At 60.1% G+C, this 16473-nt stretch overlaps 1 protein-coding gene across 3 annotated transcripts in view; it reads left to right on the forward strand.

Moving 5' to 3' along the window:
• CASKIN2 (CASK interacting protein 2) overlaps positions 1–16473 on the forward strand; it is a 32869-nt gene that overhangs the window by 14499 nt on the left and 1897 nt on the right. Inside the window, exons 3-19 of one of the 3 annotated variants that reach the window (XM_064675866.1) lie at positions 6601–6652; positions 8585–8682; positions 8782–8927; positions 9057–9152; positions 10016–10146; positions 10357–10465; positions 10606–10714; positions 11010–11104; positions 11186–11303; positions 11538–11705; positions 12145–12266; positions 12726–12807; positions 12920–13014; positions 13239–13349; positions 13459–13560; positions 13809–13947; positions 14278–16422. In XM_064675866.1, the coding sequence (XP_064531936.1) occupies positions 6601–6652; positions 8585–8682; positions 8782–8927; positions 9057–9152; positions 10016–10146; positions 10357–10465; positions 10606–10714; positions 11010–11104; positions 11186–11303; positions 11538–11705; positions 12145–12266; positions 12726–12807; positions 12920–13014; positions 13239–13349; positions 13459–13560; positions 13809–13947; positions 14278–16422 (3918 nt within the window). The remainder of the gene's footprint in view (positions 1–6600; positions 6653–8584; positions 8683–8781; positions 8928–9056; positions 9153–10015; positions 10147–10356; positions 10466–10605; positions 10715–11009; positions 11105–11185; positions 11304–11537; positions 11706–12144; positions 12267–12725; positions 12808–12919; positions 13015–13238; positions 13350–13458; positions 13561–13808; positions 13948–14277; positions 16423–16473) is intronic. The other 2 variants (XM_064675867.1, XM_064675868.1) reach the window with 2 other exon arrangements.

The following is a 16473-nucleotide window of genomic DNA, read 5'->3' on the forward strand; positions in this document are numbered from 1 at the left end:
GGCCATCAAACCTTGGGGGGTGAGAGCCGAGAGCTGCACCTTCTTCCCAGCTGCATGGATGGGGACAGGGTTTCCGACTCTGCTTTTCCTTTCATTGTTCTGGGAGCCTTCACTTTGAACAAACTGCCTGTTTTTTCCTGCTTTGCTTGTGAAGGGAAGCAGCAGGGGGGAATTGGGGGTCTGGCTGGGTCTCAGGGTGACTGCCTGGGGGTAAGTGATCGATGTCTGTGCTGTGCAGGGATGCTGCCCCAGCTCCCTCCTGCTGCCAACCTCTTCAAAATACTTAATTGTTGGATTTTCCCTTGGAAAAGGCTCACAGCTTTCCCAAAGAAGGAAAAAGGCTGCCAGTTGACTCTGTAGTCCTGTTCCCATATCCCCAAACCCTTCCCTTTGCCTGTAGTGGGTCTGCAGCCCAGCCCAGGAGGGAAAGTGACCTCTCAAACTCCTGTGCCTTTGCCATCACCTGCCTTCACCATCACCCACCATTGTATCTGAACACATTGTAGCTTAGAAGGAGAAAGCACAGATGAGGAGGGAGACAGAACTGCCAGAGGAGACTCAGACATGCCATCAGCAGAGACAAGTTGGTGACAGGGACAGCTTGGGCTCTGCGTGGCTGTAAGCCCTAAGATTTGGGGCTCAAGCCAGGGGTAAAGGCGGAATTCTGTTGAGGTTGGAAACAAGCATTTGGTGCAGGGATGCTCAGAGCACAGCGTCTGTGTCCTGCCCTCAGGATGTGAGGAGGAGCTGTGAGGAGCTGCCGGGAGCTCAGCTCCTGGAAGGTTACTGCACCTGCTGTGGGTTATTCCAGCTGGACCCAGGCTGCTGAAACCAGGAGTGGGGCTTGGTGTGACAGCCCTCGCACAGCCTGGGCAGTGTAAAGTCCAGGGTTTGATAGGTTCACGAGGGATAAGACACCCATTATTCTTGAGGAGTTGCCAGATGCTGGTGTAAGGACAGATAAGGGGCCCTCTGCAGTGTCATGCTCTCCCATCACTGCTGTTTGCCCTGTGTTGATGGGAGTCTGCCTCCCTGATTGCAGCCTCCCCATTTCTCCCAGTTAACCCAGTGGCTTTGGCCCAGTTGGAACCACCCCACAGTTCCTGGCTTGGCAGAGGACCTGTTTGTCAGCGTTGGTGGGGAGCCTATCCACAGGGACACTGGGGATCCTCAAACCCAGCACGGACCATTTGCAGGCAGGAAAGGACCCTTGGCATTTGGACACCTGTGACATTTGGACACAGGGATGGGTGCTCTGCCAGAATATCCCAGACAGCAGCACCTTGGCATCCAAATTCACCCACCACAACCATGGGAGACATTAGGGGATCCCCTGCCTGCCCAGAGAGCTGGGCACAGCACTGGGGTTTGGGGTGTGGGCTGGTGGCTGTGGCAGGCACCAGGGTCAGGAGCCCTTGGCTCTCACCCAACCTCTGTTCCAAGCTTGCTGGGCAACTCTGGTTGAGTTTCCTAACATCTCTGTGGCTGAACTCCTTCCCTGTCAAGGTGGGTGAATCTCCTCTGAACCTATTGGGAAACTGCTCCCGAAGCAGCCAGTCTGCCGGGAGGAGCCGGGTGTGGGTGGCCACAGCGGACGTGCCTGTGGAAGGGTGATTCCTGGATTCCTGTGGAAGAGGGATGGACATCACCTCTTCAGGTCTTGATTTTGGGTAAGACAGTAAGTCTGTCCTGAATCCGGGCACAAACCCACTGTGTGCTGAGGCGGGGCCACCCCAGGCCATCACAGAGCAGGTTGGGTGAAGCTGCCACCTCCTGCCACCTCTGCCTCCAGCTCCTGAGGCTGCCACCACCATCAGAGACAGCTGGTGCTCTGCAGGATTGCAGCTGATTAGCTCCTCCAGCTAGTTTGTTGGCTTAGTGGTGACAGTCCCCAGGTGAATTTCGTTTTCCAAGGAGGGTATGTGTGTATATTTGGTGTGTCCAAAGCACATGGTCTCCCTCCCATCATCCAGGGTAGCAGGATGGTGTTCCTGCAGTGACCAGACAGAGATCCCTGAATACAGGGTACTTGTAGCAGGCAGTGCAGGGATGCTCGGGGCTGGATACTGATGGATGCTGATGGATGCAGGGATGCTGATGGTGTAGGACGTTCAGAATGGTTGTTGAGGGATGCTCATGGTTGGCAGCACAGGGAAGTACATGATACAGGGATGCTCAGACCTGCAGCATGGCAGGGAAGGCTCACGGCACAGGGATACTTGCAGCCAGCAGCATGGGAATGTGATTTCCCAGGACAAAGGGAAGAGGTGAGAGTCTGTGACACAGGACCAGCAGAAAGGGGTATTTTTCCAAGCATCTCTGGTAAGGAGATGTATCTCCAGTTAAGATCTGTGTGTCCTGCACAGCAACCAAGCCTTGTGGTGGAGGAGCTCTGCTTTAGTGGACAAAACCAGGGGGGTCACAGCACAGGCACTGTGTCCTGGAGCCTGATTCACGGTGTGAGAGCCAAGGGGCAGGACTCTCCACGGGATATCTGGGCATTTCCTTCCGCAGCCAAACCCAGGAGAGCGCGCCGCTGCTTCCGAACGAGCGGATCAACGCTTTGGAGGGATTGTGTCCCTCTCCAGGACCTCGGGGCGAAGCTCATGGGTGTCCCTGCGGAACGAGCTCTCCGTTGAAGGGCAGGGGGTGACTCAGGGTGCCCAGTGTGCTGGCACAGGGGGTGTTGGCGGGGCGAGGGCACGCCTGGCTCCACGCAGCCGGCACAGCCGGCGCCAGGCGAGCGCCTGGGGGGGTAAATACGGGTTTGTGCCGGGCCGGCTGCCAGCGGTGTGGGTGAGGTGCCCGCCCTGGCCGGCCACTCCCCGGGTGCCCCCTGCACCCCCCGAGGAGCTCAGACCAGCCTGGCATCCCCACCATGGGGCTGCAGCCCAGCCCCACGGGGAAACTGAGGCACGGGCAGAGGGGGCTGTTTGGCCGGGAGAGGTGGTTGGGAATGCGCCATGCGGGGCTGTGCCATCCTGGTTAGCAGGAATCTGAAAGGCCAAGGGCCAGAGCCGGATCGTGCCGTGGATGAGGGTCTCGGCCCCGTGTGGTGAGCGCTGCCTTCGCCACGGCCGGCGGCCGGCCCGACATTTGTAAGCAATTTGCCGGAGCGTTCCGGAGGTGCTTCCCGCTGCCGCTTGGCAGCCAGACACTGCACAGAAGCTCGCTGGCTCCCTCGAGGCCTCGCTCAGGCCCGGCCCAGCACTGCTGAGCCTCGTCCTGCCCGGGCAGGCGCCGGAGAATGCGCCAGGGCCGGGAGCAGAGCGGGGTGGGAGCCTGGCGGAACCCCTTGGAGGGGTCGTGCTGAGGAGCGGGGCCGAGCAGGGGGAACCCACGGCTGGAGTTAACCCTTGGGATGCACCAAGCTGGGTTTTCCCTGGAAATAACCCCTTCAGGGCGTTTTGCATTTCGGCACTGGGTCTATTTTCTTCTGGTTTCATCTTTCTGGGATATGAGCGTGCTCCTGGCGGGAAGTGGGGGGTGTGGGTCAGCTCCGGGTGCGCCTGCTCTGGTGCAAATCTAGAGAGGTGATGATGTGGTTGGGAAGGATCCGGCTGCCCCATCCCAGTGCTGTAGCTGGATCGACCCTGCAGCCCTTTTCCAGCCTCCACTGGCTGGAGCTGCACCTCTCAGCCAGCTGGTCTGGGAGGGCTGTGGGATTGGGAACAGCCTCTGCTGAACCCCAGAACATCTGTGTGGAAAAGAATGGGGAGCCTGGGCACCAACGGGGAGAGAAAGAGCTGAAGAAATGGGGAGAAACCTGGGGAATCAGTCAAAAGGAGCACATGGATGGAATGAGGAAGAGGGTTGCAGGGAAGCTTCTCATCAGCTGCCTTTCTGTCACTGGGTTTCTGGGGGCTGCTTTGCCAGCCCCGTGAGCAGTACAGGGCAGGGTGTGCAGGATGGTGCTGGTGGAGGGGTCCCAGATGTCTGGCTGTGCTCTGCTTCCCCTCCATCCCTCCAGTCCCCTCCTTTCCTGAGCCTTTGTGCCTGGGACTGCACAGTCCCGCACCTTCCAGCCTGGCTGCAAACCCTCCAGTTCTCCAAGCAGCAATTTACCCACCTACAAACCGGGGATGAGCCCTTTCCTTTCCTGCCCGAGGTGAATCCAAGCATTTGGGAAGACTCCCAAAGGGGATTCTGCTCCTGACTCTGCTGTTTGGGACCTACTGCTTTTCCTGCCACCCACGCTGTGTCCGCGTGGTCCTGCCCCGAGTCCTGACCTTCCTGGGCTGCCAGAGCAGGGAACTAATTTGAGGAATGTTGCTCAGGGAGATGCAGATAATGACAGCTGCCTCCTGGGGCTGAGAAACAGGCAAGGACACCCACCATATCCCAGCCCTGCTTACTGGACCCCCCTGGCCAGCCCAGTCCTCTTGTAGGAAGGGGTCAGGGATGGGATTTTGGGGTGAGCTCTCCCTCTTCAAATAGTGGGCATTGCTTAACTCCAGGACCCAGGGGCTGTGGACTGTTTCTGCCTCTTTCGGATGTGCTGGTGCTCAGTGGGCATCTCCATCCAGTCCTTCTCTTCCCAGCATTTCCTACCCAGCTCTCATCATTCAGACTCTGCCCCTCCTACCCTGGGTAAGGACCCCTTCTCCTCTTCCTCCTTCTCCCCCTCCCCACCTTTTCTCAGAGCAAAACCTGGTGGCAGTTTTCAGCTGCAGCTGATGGGAGCAATCCCACATTGGCCTACAGTGTCCTTTAAAATACCTATTTATAACCCCCAGTTAAAGGCAGGGGGCTGGGGGATCGCTCAGGGAGTGGGAGGTGATGGCTTCACAGGCACTGCCTATGGATCAGTGGAACCCTTTGTTTATTTTTAATTTTATCCCGATTGCGTCCTTTGAAAATCCCCCAGCAGCAAACACTTCCCAGCCCTTCCTGCTTCCCACTTGCAGGATCTGTCCCAAGACTTTTGGAGGGACAGGATGAGACCTTTGCCCACCACGGCTGAGCCCCTTCCTGGCTCCGCCGTACACCCCGAGTGCGATCCCTGTGACAGTGGCACTGCAGGGGTCGGTGGTTACAGTTGCTCCGGGACTCGGATCACGGGTGGCCTGTTTACAAGTGAAATGTTATTTTTTTCCTGGCTGGTGGGGCCAAGGAGAGTAACTTGTCCTTGATGGAGACCCCAGATCCTGGGCTCTTGGGCAACATGGAGGTGGGAGGGAACAGTGGGAGTTATGCCGAGCCACTGCTTTGGGAGCCAGTTCCTTTGGGAAGGGCTGTTGGATTGGTGGCTTCCGCTCAAAGACAAACAGCCTCTGGGAGAGGTAATTAGGGTGATCCTGTCTTGATCCCCTCAGCTGTGGCTTCAAGTCACAAGTCCTTCACCAGCAGCCACTCCAAGCCCATTTTGCATTAATTAGGCTGTTTACAAAACACTGTAAATTGCAGTAATGAACACCCCGGTCCTTGGTTTCCTTTAATTATCCATTTGCATGATGAATGAGCCAGCCCCTCTTCAGCCCTCCTTTTCCAGCAGAGGGGTCACACAGCCCAGTATGGCTTTGTATGGGATCTGCCATGTGAGATGGGCAGAGACCTTGGGAGAGGGGGAGAAGAGAAGGGAACTGAGGAGGAGATGAAAGAGAAGGAGGAGAGGGATCTACAGTCCTGGAGATCTACCCAGCTACAAGGGAGGGGGCTCCTTTCCCATTTCCCACATTTCAGTGGGGTTTAAGCAGCTGTTTCACCCCCAGGCTCGGAGCCCAGCTCTCAGACTTGGATTTTCCAGAGGAAAAAGCACAGAAAACTGTTCAAAGCATTTAATCCTCCCTGGCTCAGCAATGGGGCTGCCTGGAAAGGCAGAGGAGGAGCGGCGGCATTTCTTGCCCCCCACATACCTTCCCCTTTCTTTCCCTTTTGACTTGGCGGATGAATTCCAGAGATGTTAATCCGCTCTCAACCCCTTGGTGAAGAATAAAATGTCCTCTCTGTGTGGGAGGAAGGAATTCATTGGAATTAATTGCAGGAAGGAGCGGGGAGCTGGGGGTGCACTGGGGGTGCGTGTGAGGCTGTGCCGAGGGTGGGGTGAGCATCCTCTGCTGCCCAGAGGTCCCCAAAGTGGAGGGAGGGATGGGCAGGGGGATGGGGATACCCGAGGTGGCACAATCCTTGCATTCACAGCTGGAAGTTTCAGCCTCTGTCCTGGCCATAAAAATGCCAACCATGTGGTCTGTGGGCCAGGCCTCAGTGGCAGCGCCAGCACAGGGAGTGAGTGGGGGGCAAAAGGGCTCCACTCAGCAGTTTTGGGGTGTCAGTGCCTATAAAGGGGAGGGAAGTGCTGTTCTGAGCCGGGGTGACAGGAGCTGCGGGGTCCGACCCATCCCGGGGGCACACAGAGATGGGGCAGGGGGGACAGAGGGGGAAAAGGGTCTGAGCTGGAGCTGGTCAGTCCACTGAGGGTTCGTGGAGGTGAATGTGGAGGCAGAGAAGAGGAGAGGAGAGGCCACCGGGATGGGCCAGGCACTGTTCTGTGCGCTGGGAGGTTGGTGTGGCTGCAGGATGGGGTCTGTATGGGATCCCGGGGGCCTGTGGGGCGGTGCAGGCTCTGCCTCCTGCCCTGACCTTCGGCTCTTCTCTCCCCAGAGCTCCTGGGATCTGCCAAGCGCCTGAACGTGAACTACCAGGATGCGGACGGGTGAGTGCTCCCCTGGCAGGGTGCTGGGTGCTGCTGCCACCAGCCTGGGTGGGCTTGTCCTCCCCCATAGCCAGTTGGTCCTGCAGCTCAGGGTATCATACAGCATCAACAGAGAACACAACAGCATCCCAAAGCCAGGGGAAGCCCTGCAGAGGCAGAGCCAACACCTGCCCAGATCTGAGCTGAGGGCTGTGCTCAATCCATGCTGAAAATCCTTCATAAAGCTCTTCTGCATCCCCCTCCATAGGCATGGGAGTGAATAAGGATGGCAGCATGTCCAGCCAGTGCCCTGTGTCCCAAGTGCTGGTTGAAGCAGGGAGGAGCCCCACCGCCTGCACGTGCTTGTGCCTGTGTTTAATATCCCAAAAGCAAAATCCCATTGTTTGGGGGGGTTAGGGAAAGAAAAGATGAGGTTGCCAAGTGACCACAGCATATTTGTGTAGCTCATTACTTCCAAAATCCAAGTACTTAATAAGCTGGGTACTGAGAGTTAAAGAAACCACAAAGGCCCATAAAATAAATAAGTATATTATTCTTATTGAATTAACTCTGACCTGTCAGTCATTAGCATTGTTTTATGTTCTGTTGTTGTACCTAATTTCTACATGTTTTCTTTTGGAGGACTCTGTAGGAAGAGGTGTCCATGATGAGTTCTAAGAGGCCAGTGGGGGTTTGGGAACATGCAGGATAGCTCCATCTTAAAATAATACTGTGCAGATGGAGCTTAATAGAAAAAAATATTTAGTAGTAGAAGCAATGATCCGATTCTGATAAGGCACAGGGTTTGTGCTCGGGCAGCTCCAGGAGGGCTGCTGATGGGAATGGAGGTAAAGGGTCTGTTCTCTGCCAGAGGGACACAGGCAGGGCATTGGGTTTGGATGGGGCACAGGAAGGGACGATGGGGAGGTGAGACCCGAGCACAGGGATGGCAGTGTGTGGCTCTCCTGGGAGAGCCATGGTGCTGGTGGTGTCCTTGGCACCACCTCACCTGTGGCTTGGAAGGGATGGGGCAGGTGAGCAGGGGTTTGTGCAGCTGCCCCAGGACAGAGCAGGCCCTGCAAGGACCCCCACAGGGCTGGGTCAGGGGGATTTTTTACCCCTCACATTCACACTTCAAGGCAGAGGTTTTGCTGTGCCCCGTGGACATGGTGGGTGTATTGGAGGAGGGAGCAGCCCTTTCTGCTGGGGTTGGTGTCCCTCCTGCAACATCCAGAGACTGACCAGGGGTTTGGGGGTGCTCTGGGACTGCAGATCACGAGGAGAGCCATCCCCATCACGGGGCTGGAACCCTGCAGAGCCCATCAGAGCCCCACGCTGGCACTGTCAGGAGCCCCTCAGCCCCCTTGGAGTGGCACACAGCCTAATCCCTGGTGGCACAGGGACCCTCTTGCTCGGCCTTGGTCCTTCATGTGACAACACGGGGGGAGTGCCAGGCAGACAGGCCGCTTTCACAGCCCCAAAACACAGGGCTCTTTCATTCCCAGCGGCCTCCCACGCTTTGCCATGGTCTCTCGGCATCCCTGCTGGCATGGGGAGGGGGCAGCTGGCAGAGGGGCAGGAGTAGCCACTGGGCCGATGAGCTTGCCAGATGCTGTGAGCAGTGTTTGGCTGCCTGGCTGCACCAGGGAGAGGGGAGATGCATCTCCCTCCATCCTGCCTATTTGCCTCCTGCATGGGACAGGGGGGGCGAGGGACCCTCTCCCTGGGGTTTCCCAAGGTACAGAGTCCCTGGATCCCTTGCTGAGCCCTGGAGCACGCACAGCTTGGAGGGATTTATCTGTGTTTTGTTATGGGGAAACTGAAGCACTGGGAGCAGGGAATCAGGAAGGATATAGCCACGAACAGCTGGTGACAATCCCAGCCCATGTCCCCATGCAGAGGGGGCTGTGGGGTCAGCTGTGGGGCCGGGCTGAGCCCTGCCTTGTGTCCCAGGTTCTCGGCACTGCACCACGCAGCCCTGGGCGGCAGCCTGGACCTCATCTCCCTGCTCCTGGAAGCACAGGCCACTGTGGACATCAAGGACAGCAATGGTAAGGGGTGACCCCCAGCACGACCCCCGGCAGCCAGGTCAGCCCCCCCAGGCGAGGCCGGGGGCCGTGCCCAGCCCTGCTGAGCCCCGTTCCCCGCAGGGATGCGGCCCCTGCACTACGCGGCGTGGCAGGGCCGTGTGGAGCCCGTGCGGGTGCTGCTCCGCGCCGCCGCCTCCGTCAACATGGCCTCGCTGGACGGGCAGATCCCGCTGCACCTCTCGGCACAGTACGGCCACTACGAGGTGGTAAGTGAGAGTCCAGCACCCCCCACGCTGGGGGCTCGTGGGTGGGGGCAAACCCCGCCGTGCCAGGGGGATGGGGGCAGGGGTGCGGGGTGATGCTGAGCCCCCCTGTGCCACGTTGATTCCCCGCAGTCGGAGATGCTGCTCCAGCACCAGTCCAACCCCTGCCTCATCAACAAGGCGAAGAAAACCCCGCTGGACCTGGCCTGCGAGTTCGGGCGGCTGAAGGTGGGTGCTGTGGGGCTCTGCCCTGGGCTGGTTCGTTCTCCAGGGGCGGCTCTGGAGCCGGCTGGCTCCTCTGGGAGCAAAGTGCTGGGTCTGGCCACAACCGCTCTCCCACTGCCACAAGCCTCGGAGCCCAGCAGGCAGCACCTGCCTCCTCCCATGACAGGACAAGGCCAGATCCTGAGCCTGGGAGCTGTGGGTTTTGCTCCTGACCTCGCAGCAGGGCAGCGTCAGGCTGGGAGGGAAGCCAGGAGTTCTCGCTCCTGGTTCTCCACAGTCTCCCCCCACCCACCCCGGCTTTGCTTGCGGTTAAGCGCAGATAGGCTGAGCTGGCTAATCCCAGCAAACTCTGAGCATCCGGCCCCGCTCCAGGTCCCTGGCACAGCTTGTGGGGATAGGCCACTCTGTGCTCTGGGACACCCCAGCGCAGCCAGCACTGCCAGGTTGGGCTGGAGCACGGCCAGCCAGACTTTTCCATGCCCCACCAGGAGGGGACAAGGGGGATATTTCCATTTTTGGAGTATCCATAATGTCTGCAGCTATAAACAGGGCAGTAAAAATAACTCCTCTGTGCCTCTGGGTTGCCCTGAGACGCTGAGAGTTGCTCTGGGCTGGAGAGACTGGAGGTTTTTAGGGCTTGGTCTGAAAAGCCTGATTATGGGAAGACTATTTCTGGCTGCTGTGACCTTTTATGGCCCCTCACGAGAGTGTGGCCTTGCCAAGCACTGTCCAGCTCAGGCTGAGCCCTGGGGCTGTTGGATGGAGGGGACTGGTGGGATGGGGAGTCATAGGCTGGCCCCCAGTCCCTTGCTGGGAGGGTGCGGGGGGGGTACCTGCACTCAGCTGCTCACCTGTGCCCCATGCAGGTGGCCCAGCTGCTGCTGAACAGCCATCTGTGTGTCGCCCTCCTGGAGGGACAGTCCAAGGATTCCACTGACCCCAACTACACCACCCCGCTGCACCTGGCAGCCAAGAACGGGCACAAGGAGATCATCAGGTAACTCCCTGCCAGCCCAGGGCACTGCCCTTTTCTGGAAAAAGCCATCATGGCTTCAGTCCTGCATCCTCCCAAACCCACCTCCCTGCTTCAGCCCCTCATCCTCAAGGCAAGGTGCCAGGTGCTGTCCCATTCCCATCACAAAGCAGCCCATTGCCTGGCCCTGATGTCCATGGCCTGCTGTTCATGCCTTTCCCTCTTTCTCACCAGGCAGCTGCTGAAGGCTGGGATTGAGATCAACAAGCAGACGAAGACGGGCACAGCCCTGCACGAGGCCGCGCTCTACGGCAAAACGGAGGTGGTGCGGCTGCTGCTGGAGGTGAGCGCGGTGGGGACGGGGCTGCACGGGGGGACAGGCCTCTGGGGGTCAGCCAGCACCCCTTCCCCTCTGTCCCTCATCCCCCATGAGTTGATCAGCAAGTGGAGGGTCTGGGCATGACCACGTCTCCTCCTGGGCAGGGCGGTGTTGACGTGAACATCAGGAACACCTACAACCAGACGGCGCTGGACATTGTCAACCAGTTCACCACCTCACACGCCAGCAAGGACATCAAGCAGCTGCTGAGAGGTGAGGTGGGGACAGCACTGAGAGGGGCTTCCTCCTGCTGGGACCTGCTTGGGCTCCCAGTGCTCCTGAGTAGCCTAAACCAGTGTGGCTGTAAGTGCCAGCATCCCAGTCATATGTCATATGTGCCCACATCCCAAATGTGGACAATGTCTGGAGATTGAGTCCTTCCTGCAGTAGTAATGTTTTCTTCTCCCCTCTCCTTGCTTTTGCTTTCTCCATCTGCCTTCCATGAACCCACTCTCTTTCCTCCCTGCGCTCTGGCACCTTCTTTCTTCCCTCTGTCCCTTGCCTTCAGAGGCATCAGGAATCCTGAAGGTCCGAGCTTTGAAGGATTTTTGGAACCTCCACGACCCGACTGCTCTAAACGTCCGAGCAGGAGACGTCATTACGGTGAGGCTGCTCCCTGCTCCCCATCCCCTTGCCCCACCATGGCCCTGGGTACCAATCCCACCCCTCTCGTCTCCACGGCAGGTCCTGGAGCAGCATCCGGACGGGCGATGGAAGGGGCACATCCACGATGCCCAGAAAGGCACGGACCGTGTCGGATACTTCCCCCCCTCCATCGCTGAGGTCATCAGCAAGCGAACAGGTCAGTGGCCATGCTGGGGACAGTCCCCTGTGTGAAACCATCCCACCCTTCCCAGCACCTCCTGTAGGACAGGCCCCGCAGCCCTGGCTAGCTAGGGGGGAAGAGAAGGACTCAGATGGGCACAGGAGGTTGTACCATTGGTGGGGTGGTAATTTGGGGGTTGAGGCTCAACTGTCCCCCCCCCACTGCCTCCCGCATGAGCTCTGACCACACGTGTTTTGTCTTTGAATGCAGGCATGGTTGTCCCCCGTGTGGCACCCGCACACCAGCGCCAGGGTCCCCCTGGGGCCCTCCCAGCACCCCCCGGTGGGCTGCAGCACCTCCCCGACGAGTGTCCTCACCAGGCAGCCCCAAGTGGCCACCTCACCCTAACCCGGACGGCCCCGGGCCCTGACAGCTCAGGTCAGGGGAGCAGCTGGGGAGGGAGAGGGGCTGGGGACCTTCCCCTGTTCCCAGCCCTGCCTGGGCAGGGGGACACGGGGGGAGACTCTCCTTCCACCTCTCAGCGGGGAAGCAGCCAGATGAGAGGGAGCAGGCGCAGGGAAAGGGAGTTTAGGGGAGCCCACAGAGCAGCCCCTTCGTTCTCTGTGTCCTCAGCCAGGCTGCATCCCCATGTCCCCTCTGTGTGTCCCTTGCCAGCCCAGGTCACCCTGTCTGTGTCGTGCATGCTGGGAGGCGGGAGGGAACTGGTGCATCGTCTGTGGCCAGAGGGATCTTGTGGGAGACTGTTTTTTACTGGTGTCACTGTGTTGGCACTCGGGTCCCTGCTGGGGACCTCTGTGCCCTGTGTCAGCCCCGATCCCGGGGTGCTCCTGACGGCCTCCCTGCCTGCCCCGAGCAGCAGGAGACAGGAACAGCGTGGGCAGCGAGGGCAGCATCGGCAGCATCCGCAGCGCTGGCAGCGGCCAGAGCACCGAGGGCACCAACGGGCAGAGCACCAGCATCCTCATCGAGAACGCCAGGGTAGGCACCAGCCCCTGCTCCCCCGGCCCGTCCCTGCGCCAGCTCAGGCTGGAGATGGAGCCCCAGCCCCTTCCCTGTCCACCTGTCTCCCTCCTTTCAAAGGAAGGACTGCTGGAGCTGAGCATCCTCCACCAAACCCCTACTTGCTGCCAGGACTCAGCAGGGAGATGCTTCTGGGGGGTCTTCAGTTGCTCCCCAAAGCACAGCTGGCCTTTTTGAGTGGAGCTGGAGGCCATGGTTGGTACCATGCAGCATCTCCACTGTGTCCTGTGTCATCTGAGAGGATAAAAAAGGCCCTGGGCCAAATCCTGTCTAGATCTCTTGCTGGGGACCAGCCCTTCACTGGGGGAAGCTGTGCCCAGCAGCCCAGTGCAGGGACCACCCCTCTGCTCCTGCGGGTGTGGCAGGTCTTGTCTCTGGAGCAGGGTCCCTCCTTCACTCATTCCTTCTCTCCCTCAGCCTCTGCCCTCCTCCAGCGACGACCTCCAGCAACACCTTTTGGGATCAGAGCCACGCAATGGGCAGTTGACAACCACAGCAGGTGAGGGCTGTCCCAGCTCCATGGGACCCTGGGGACAGGTGTCCCCCCAGCCATGGGTACTGCTTGCTGCTCAAGTGCCCCCGTGACAATTCTCCTTTCTCCCCTCGACCAGGGTCACAGAGCCTAGAGACCCCAGGGAGCTGCCCCCCTGGAGAGAGGGTCTTCTCCCACCAGTTCTTGCGTCCCGAGCAGCTCCTCGAGGGGAAGGTAACTGGGACAACTGGGAAGTGGTGCACTGGGTGAGAGGGCTGTGTTTGGGGCACTCAGCCCAGCTCTCACTGCACTGGGGACACAGGGAACTGGGTCTTGAGAAGGCCGGCGACAAGTGGGTCTTGCCCAAGGGGATTCCGTTGTCCTGCCTGGAGCAGTCAGGTCCTTCCAGCCCCTGCAGCCACCGTGATGGGCTGTGCTGTGTCCTGTCCTCTCCTCAGGACGCAGAAGCCATTTACAACTGGTTGCGTGAGTTCCAGCTGGAGTCGTACACTGCCAACTTCCTCAACGCCGGCTACGACGTGCCCACCATCAGCCGCATGACCCCGGAGGTAGGGCAGGTCCTTCCTCGCTCTGGTCAGCATCCCCTGAGCTGCTGACAGTGGTACCCCCTGCTCTGTGCTCTCTGAGCTGACCATGGCCCCACTCTGCTCCCCTCAGGATCTGACGGCCATCGGCGTGACCAAGCCAGGCCACAGGAAAAAGATCTCCACGGAGATCGGGCAGCTGAGCATCGCCGAGTGGCTGCCCAACTACATCCCGGTGAGTCCCTGGCACCGGGGCTTTGGTCACCCTCTGCTTCTAGGTTTTTCTCAGAGCTCTCTCACCCCAGGACAGGACCAGGAGCGGGTCTAAGTAAATACACACTGCAATGGCTTTGACTGTCTTAATGCAGTCAGAGAGACCCTGAAAACACAGACTCCTGAGCAGAGACAGGGTGCTGCCAATGCCTTGATGAAGGTGCTGCCAATGCCTTGATGCTCACAGCAGCATCTCCGTGTTCTTTCCAGGCTGACCTGATGGACTGGCTCAGTGCCATCGGGTTGCCCCAGTACCACAAAAAGCTGGTGAACAATGGCTATGACTCCATCACCATCGTGACGGACCTGACGTGGGAGGATCTGCAAGAGATCGGCATCAACAAGCTGGGTGAGTCCCTCCCGTGGTGCTGGGGTGGCCCAGGCCAGCCAAGTTTCCCACCCAGTCCCCACGCCCCATTCTCCCTCAGGCTGGGAGGTGCAGGCATGTCCTGAGCACCCGGAAAGGGCAGTTCATGGCTGTCCCTAAGGACTCTCCTTGGCAGGCTGGAGCTGGGCTGAGCCAGGTAGATGCTGGAGGCAGTTTGTTCCCTCCCATAGGCAGGGTTTGAATAACCCAGAGGCCTTTGCTCTGGTTGGTGACGTGACCATGACTCTTCTTGGCCAGAAAACAAAGGCCTTGGGGGCTGGAGCCAACCTAATGTCCTTTTCCTTCCCGCAGGCCACCAGAAAAAGATCATGCTGGCTGTCAAGAAGCTCAGAGACCTCCGCAAAAGCCTCAACCAAGCAGAAGCAACTCTGGCGAGACGGAAAGTCCCCGGTTCCCTGGACATTGTCACCATCGAGTCACTGGAGAACGGGGAGTGTCAGTCCCCACACACCCCCAAAATGACGACCTTCCAGGACAGCGAGCTCAGCTACGAGCTCCAGACGGCCATGTCCAACAGCTGCCATGAGACACTCGGCATCAAGAGCAGCCAGGGAATGTCACGGAGCCAGGAGAGCATCGGGGTGCGGTCCCGGGGCTCGGGGCACTCACAGGACAACGTGCTGTCCCGGCGCCTCTCCAGCCCCTCGCAGGAGAGCCTGGGCAGTGGGGAGAGCAGCAGCAGCAGTGGGCAGTCCTGTGCACCGCCCCGCAGCAAGGAGAGCCCGGCCAGCCTGCCGGGACGGCCCAGTCCTGAGCCCTACGGGATGCTCGTGTCCCCCGAGGGGCTGAATGGCTTTGCCAACGGCGGCGGAGGCAGCCCTCTCAAGGAGAGGAACCTGCCCGAAGGCACGGATCAGTACGCCCGGCCCGCGGCTCAGAAAGGAGCCGGGACTCCAGCAGTCACCCCCTGTACTCCTCCCCAGACCCCCAGCAAGGGAACAGCCCCGTATGTCTTCATGTACCCACACATCTCCTTGAAATCCCCGACGGTCCCATCCCTCCTGGGAGCGGAGCAGCCCAAGGCCCTGGCGCAGCCATACCCCTCCATCTCCCCAGGGCAGAAGAGCAGCCTGCAGACATCAGCCCAAAAAGGCTTCTCCTACCTGCACAGCCAGTGTGGCCCCACAGAGCCGCCCACCGCGTCCCCCACGGCCGGGGAGCAGCACAACGGGGGCGAAGGCTTCAAGCACAAGAAGCGCTCCCACAGCCTGAACCGCTACGCGCTGTCGGACGGGGAGCACGAGGAGGAGGAGGGGGCTCCCACCAGCACCCTGGGCTCCTATGCCACGCTGACACGGCGGCCGGGCCGCAGCCAAATGCCACGGGCCTGTCTGCAGGTGGATGCCAAGGTGACCCGCAGCCAGTCCTTCGCCATCCGTGCCAAGCGCAAGGGCCCTCCGCCGCCGCCTCCCAAGCGCCTCAGCTCCGTCTCCAGCACCCTTGCTGCCGAGGCAGACAGTGAGCAGCCCCCCAACCCCGAGCAGCAGCCCACGGCCCCCCAGGATGTGGTTGATGCAGGTGCCACCCCCAGTGACACTGGCCGTGGCAGGACAGTGAAGAGCCTGGCGGCTGCGCTGGAGGGAACACCAGGGGCGAGTCCGCCCAAGCCCCTCCTGGCCCCAAAACCACTGCACCTGACTCAGGACTGTCTCCCCCGGGCAGATGTGGGTGACGAGTCCTATGCTGGCGGTGACACCAGCAGTGCCACGCTTTCTGATGGCAGCAGGGACCCCTTTGAGAGCAGCAAGCCACGGAGACGGACACTGAGCGAGCCCAGCGGTCCCATGACAGAGGTGGCTGCGCAGGGCGAGCGAGAGGACGCCTGCTCGGACACAGAGGAGGAGGCCAAGCCAGGGGTCTCCTCCTCATCCTCCCAGAACAGCTCCAGTGAGTGTATCCCCTTTGCAGAAGAAGGCAACTTAACCATCAAACAGCGGCCGAAGCCCACTGGGCATCCCAAGGCCGACACAGCCGTGCAGAACACAGAGCCTGGTTCCCAGCCAGCAGAGCCCCCCTGCTCTGCTGAGAAGGAGCTGGCAGCTCCCGCTGCCGCCAAGGAGCCGCCCGTGCTGGAGTTCAACCTCACCGAGTCGGACACGGTGAAGCGCCGGCCGCGGTTCAGGGAGCGGGAGCCGCTGCAGGCGGTGCTGAAGGCGTTCAGCATGGCCGGGCAGGCTGAGCCGGGGGGCACCCCCACACCCCAGTATGCCCAGGCACAGGCAGTGAGCATCGCAGGCCCTGCCACACCAGCACAGGCACCACGGGCTGGGCTGGCCGGGGATGCCTTTGACGATGACAGCGTGGAGTTCAGGATTGCCGAGATAGAGAAAAGCATCTTGTCGCTGGAGAAAGGGATGAAGAAGGCACCGAGCCCCACCAAAGCCCCCAGCCCCACGGAGCTGGTCGGCACAGCCGTGGTGAGGACACCCACTGCAGGTAAGGGGGATTGTGGGGGTGTCCCCGAGGTGGTGGCAGGGCCTGGGGCTC

The sequence above is a fragment of the Pseudopipra pipra genome, chromosome 19, assembly GCF_036250125.1.
Source record: "Pseudopipra pipra isolate bDixPip1 chromosome 19, bDixPip1.hap1, whole genome shotgun sequence".
Classification (NCBI taxonomy): Eukaryota; Metazoa; Chordata; class Aves; order Passeriformes; family Pipridae; genus Pseudopipra; species Pseudopipra pipra.